At 44.1% G+C, this 6,000-nt stretch overlaps 1 protein-coding gene across 1 annotated transcript in view; it reads left to right on the top strand.

The window, feature by feature from the left end:
• Window positions 1-448: 448 nt before the first annotated feature.
• DDR2 (discoidin domain receptor tyrosine kinase 2) overlaps window positions 449-6,000 on the top strand; it is a 56,605-nt gene continuing 51,053 nt past the window's right edge. The window contains exon 1 of the mRNA XM_056845676.1: window positions 449-559. Within this exon, the coding sequence (XP_056701654.1) occupies window positions 478-559 (82 nt within the window). The 5' untranslated portion in view covers window positions 449-477. The remainder of the gene's footprint in view (window positions 560-6,000) is intronic.

Genomic DNA, 6,000 nt, shown 5'->3' with positions numbered 1-6,000 from the left:
GGGTATCCTAAAATATTCAGAGGCAGCATTTAGGCTTGCTCTCTGAATGTGCTGCAGTTAAAGGGCCAAATGACACATTACGGTGTTCCACAGGTTGAGTCTGGATCCCCTAACCTGACCTTTGCTCAGTCAGTCACTCAGCAACCATGAATTTTCTTCTGGGATCTTGGTTCGCAAACATGTCGGGCTCCGATTTAGACCAAGACCAAGACGCAGGTAGAGAAGGGGCTTCTGCTTTCCCCAGGGCAAATAGTGCCTCCCAAGGGCCATTTCAGGTTAGGAAACCGGAGTTGGTAGCTGCTTCTCCCCCTGCACTGTAGTCCCAGTCTAAGTAGTGTAAGCTGGGCCCTAAATTAGGGTTCTAAACTGCAAAATCTTTAAGCCAGCCATGTTCGCAGTGTAAGACTTAATGACGTATTCTGTTCTTCTTTCTCCATGTTCTTACTGTAGATACCAGAGTCTTAAAACTGTTCCAAGATGCTCACTCCTGCTTGGGCAATAATAGCTCTACTGGTGCTGCTGGATATCCCAAGTGCTGCAAAAGCCCAGGTCAATCCAGGTAAGGGATAAGTCTGCTATTTGCTGGGACCACAGAACGAGAGGTCTAACATACATCGTGGCTTCCTGACACTGGGCGGTTGACTCCAGGAAGCTGGAAAAAGGCAAAGGAGCAGAAGGAGAGGAAGTGTAACTATAAGATCTTCCTAATAAATAAATGGACAAGAACCACAGAAGCAACGTTATAGAAAAGGCTCGTGTAGACTTTGGTTGGAAGGTGGAATAGCAGTAGAGGTCATAGCTATAAGGGAACCAGGATGAGGTTCATGGTGAGGATGACCCTCAGGAAGGGATCAAGGCAGAAAATACTTGGAAGGCCTTGATATACAGGGTGATAGCTTAATTGGGCCAACCATTAAATGATTGTGGTGTTTGTCTGTCACATCTTCATCTCACCTTTCCCTTGAGGAGTCAAGACAGGGCTCTCCTCTCCCCACATTCAACCCTCACAACATGACTGGGAGAGCATGACTGGCTCCGGATCACCCGAAATGCTTTATGGCCTGAAGGGGGGATTTGAATTTACATCTCCCCAATCTCAGTCGAACATTCCAACCATTGTACCACGTTGAACCTCAGTTTCTTTTTGCAATTGTTTCAAACCTCTGAATCACTCAGATCTGTTGTCCTAAGGGCTGTGGTATGGTCCACGGGAGCACGGAAGAGCCACAATATGTGGTACTACAATTAACCACAGAAAACAACTTCCTAAGAAGCTCAGCTTCCACTTCTAAAAATTAATCTTCTAGACCTTATGGTTTTAGTGAAAGGCTTGAAAGGAGTTTGGGCAACACTTGGTGAAGTTGCAGAAGCCAAAAAGATGTCCTGGGGTCAGAGAGTTGGGCTGAATAGCTCTTTGCCCTTCCCCACATTCACGAAAACATAAATGATTCTAACTAGTAAAAGATGTAGAATAAATAATGTAAAATCCGAGAAACAAAGCATATACAGAATTCACTTCTTGCTTTGAGTTAACTATGTGCAGTACTATCGTTCTTAGCAAAGACAGCAATGCTTAAGGGTTGCTACCTCTCACACTGCTAAAAAACAAGTCGAAGGTTGATTTCATCTTCAGAGGGGGAAGGCATTCCTTTGTAATGTTTTAATGACAATTCAAGCATTGGGTTGGATCGGCTGGAAAAATTCACTGAAGGTGTTGGCAAAGTGGGCGGTTCCCCGCCTCTCCCTTCCCCAAGCATAATTTGTCCTAAAACGTCTCTCTCAGCCAGTAAACTTAAAAACTACAGAAACTGGTCAAGTTGCTTCAGATCCTCATTTTGAAGCTAGAGCCCAGCCCTCTCTTCTGTATTTGAAACATGTTCAATAATATGTGAAGTTTGAATTTCTGGGGCCTCTCACCGGTTTCCTGGGGTTCCTCCCCTGATCTAATTAATGGCTTTTTGTATGGTGTTTTTCTGGATTGATTGTCTCTTGCTGCCTAAGTGAGAACGGGCTTCCTCCTCCAGACTATCAAACTGATGTTTCCATCATACGAAGGTGCTTTGTTTGATTTGCTCTATTTGACTAATTTTTAAATTGATTCGCTCTATTTGACTAATTTTTAAAATGCTGTCTTTACTCATTCTTTCATGGGCTTAGAAATATACTCATTCTGGGCAGTACCACTGCAAGATTTCAACCCATCGGAAACCCTTAAATGTGACTCTCTTTTTAGTTAAGCAGCGATGTAAATAAGCTGCTTGCTAGGACTGCTTGAAACTGTCTTGCAGGGAGGCAGCCAAGATGGGTGAACCCCTGCTTCTTCCCCAAGTTGACATGGCTGAGGCTATGAACTGAGAACTATTTGTAAGTCAGCTTCGAAACCTTCCGGGAGACAGTAAAGAAATATTTATGTTCACCTTTTTTTAAACATTATTTTAAACCAACTTTTCTGCTAGCAAAAAAGCCATTAAAACACAACCATTTAAAAACAGCAACAGCCTGACACCGGATCATGTAAGCCATAAAATAAACAGGCCAATGTCATTCAAACAAGCCAGGACATCCAATGTCATTCAGACAAGCCAGGACATAAACAACAACATAAAATACACACTGAGCAGCTTAAAACAATGTTGAAGAAAAGATCCTTTTTTTTTTAGTATAAATTTTTATTATTTTTATAATATAAAACAAAACAAACAAATACAATAATAACAAAAAACATAAAAAGAAAATACAAGAGTATCAGTTATAGTTGTACATAGTTATAAAGTTCAACAAAGCAAAAATACCCTTTTGACCCTCCACCCACCTTAAAAATGACCCATCACCTGACTTCCGCAGAAGTGTCTAAACAGTTTTGAAAATTATTAATAGTAATAATAGAAAAGTAAATAAACTTGTTTCTATAACTCACTAACTAAATTAGTAAAATCCATTTTTGCCAGTTTATCCCAATATGTGATGGCCTTTGCCCAAGTTTTTTTTAATTCTTCCATATCGTTTCCATGTAGGAATTCCGTTAATTTGGCCATCCTCATATACATCCATAATTTCCAGTCACGAATTGAAGGTTTATTCACTTGCTTCCAAACTTTAGCTATTGCAATTCTTGCAGCAGCAAAACTATATTGACAAATAACTCTATCGTTACTACCCATTTTTTCTTGTGGGATTCCCAATAAACAAAATGCAGGTTTTCTTTTAACTCTCATATTGATCAAATTATTAGTTTCTATAATAACTATAATAAAAGATCCTTGAGCTAGCGGCAGACCATAAAATGTTTAAAAGATAAAAACCCCTCACCCTTGACAGTTGGGACTTATACCCTCCAAAGCATTCATTTTGTCCAGGGGAATTGATCTCTATTGTCTAGAGGTCAGTTCTAATAGTGGGACACCTCCAGGCCCCAACTGGAGGCCGGTAACCCTAGGGGAAGGCCTTGGCCTCGGCACCAGGCATATTCTATGGGAAATAGGGTGCAGGATAAGTTAGACCGGGCTGTTGAACTCAATTGTTATGAGGGACGGATATGACATAAGTATCACTGGGTTGGGCCGGGCAGAGCCAGGCCTCGCCAGCCCAGATCGAGAGTGGTGTGTGTATGTGGCTGGCTCGGCTGGCTCACGGTGGTCAAATTATTCTTGTTCACAGGAGTTCCCTACAGTATGCACTACAGGTCTCCCCCCCCCAGCCCTAATTCCTGTGTTCAAATGGGCTTGAATGTGGTCAAGGTATTTTTGATAGTCCCCAGGTTGCTTTCTGATTTAATATTGCTCTCTCAGTCCAGGGTATCATGGGTATCAGTCTTCTTTCTAAAGTGGTGTAGCATTGGGGGGGGGGGATTCCCTCTTTCCTCTCTAACTACATTTTTTCTCCAGACCACAACAGACATGTTTAGAGGAACCCCAACTGAGCAAACAAGTTGGGGGCAAGAATTGGAGGGAAGAGACGGTACAAAAGAGAGTTTAATACGGTCCAAGACCAGCATAAAAACGTACCAGATATACATACATAATATAACACATATAAAAGTGCATCAGGTGTGAGCCCCTATAACATCTTACAATCTCTCACTCATAGAAGCCATTAAGCGCTTAATTAAAAAATATTACATGTTTAGAATTAGTATAAACATAAATATAAAATCGCTCAACCATTAAGTTCGACCCATGCACGCCTGATCCTCATTGCTTGCCACCCAAATTTGGCCACTTTAAAAGTTAGGGAAGAGACGGTAGAAGGAGAAAGGGTAGACTTACCATATGCCCGGTTCTGGCGGGTAATTGCCTGCCAATTAACCGGGCCGAACACAAAAGTCTTTCAGTCCAGTGATCCCGTGCGCACAGCCACATGCGGTGCAATTACGTCACTTTCAGGTTTACCCAGAAGCGCTGCATTGTGATGGGGACGCACTAGCATGCCCCCAAAACGTGGAAATGATGTAAACACTGCATGCAAGATTGCCACCCTCAGCACCACCCCAAAAAGTTCCCGCCAGTGCTGAAGGAGAACCTGGCAACCCTACGAAAGGGTTACACATGCTTTCTTCATTAGCTCTTTCCAAACTGCACCCTCCATACCTCATGTGTGGCAAAGACCTGGTTGCCCAGGTTCAGATCTTCTGCCAAATAGTTTGGCCCAGTCTGTGTCATTAAAGAAAAGACAGAAAGAGAGTTCCAGCCTAGATCTTGTATGTGTGCATGCCTTAGGGTTGCCAGGTCCCCCCTCTTGATCAGCGGGAGGTTTTAGAGGGCGGGGCTGCGCACACGCGATGACATCATTTCTGGCGTAGGGTTGCCAGATACCCAGTGGTGGCGGGTAAAATCCTGCCAATCCACCGGGTTGCCTGCTGGCCAGCTGAGGGCCAGCGGGCACAGCAGGCATGCGTGCATCACTTCTGGGTAAACCCAGAAGTGATGTACATGCGTTGTGGGGAGTGCATGTGCGTGCCGCGCAGGCGCGCCCGCGCACCACGCACGTCTGCCACAGCCCCGCAAAGCTCCCGCTGGTGGAGCTGCAGGGCCTGGCAAGCCTACTTCTGGGGTTTACCCCTGGAAGCGCCACATCGCTGCGGCTGCTTGGGGGTTTGAGTGCTAAAGCAGCTGTGGCCATGCGGCGCTTCCAGGGGTAAACCCGGAAGTGACGTCATCACGTGCATGCAGCCACGTGTGCAGATGATCACCTCTCTGGAGCAGCTGGGTGGATTGGCAGGCAATTGCCCATCAAAACCACCCACCTGTCTACCCTAGCATGCCTGTTTTGTCCCTCCCCCCCCCATTTCAGATGTAAAATATCTGTGTGTTGAGCATTAGGTAGCGAGCTTTGTTACATGTCAGACAGTTAAGGGTTAATATTGAATGTATAGATGCTGACCAGTTCAAGGAAATGATGTAATGTGTTAATTAGCCAAGTGGTCAGCGAGTATCCATTGCAGACGAGTTTGTTTGTCACGTACACATGCAATCTGCATTTTACTGCTTTCCTACTTCCTTTGTGTAGAAGCGAAAGCAGTACTCTGTCTGAGTTTTGATACCAACTTGAAAGGATGGAGAGGCAATCTTGTCTCCCAAGAATGCCTACTCGTGTGTAAGTGTAGTACCTGCCAGCTTCTGGCAAGGTTAGGAAACTTAGCTATGTAGAAAGGATTATTTGTTTTACTCCCGGTGAACCCTACCCTTGAGTTAACATAGTAAAGATTAGTTTTTACAAAGACAAACGACTTTGTCTGTTATTGTGCGTGTGCATGACTCATCCTTACTTTCAATAAGCCATAACCAACGATCCTATCCCTCTGAATGGTAGCAGTCATAAGCAAGTTCCAACACTGTGTGTGCTTATTTGGGTTTTAGTTGCTTTAAACTCAGTAGGACCTCTGAGCAAACCTGCCTAAGACTGAGCTGCAGAGCACCATCATTCTCTCCATTTGGGGCTTTTCTCTCCTTCCTCAACCGGATTCCTTTCAGCCACACTGTATGAGTACTCTGGTTCCGATTT

The sequence above is a fragment of the Euleptes europaea genome, chromosome 2 (assembly GCF_029931775.1).
Source record: "Euleptes europaea isolate rEulEur1 chromosome 2, rEulEur1.hap1, whole genome shotgun sequence".
In the NCBI taxonomy this organism is placed as follows: domain Eukaryota; kingdom Metazoa; phylum Chordata; class Lepidosauria; order Squamata; family Sphaerodactylidae; genus Euleptes; species Euleptes europaea.
This window is presented reverse-complemented; position numbering and strand designations above follow the sequence as displayed.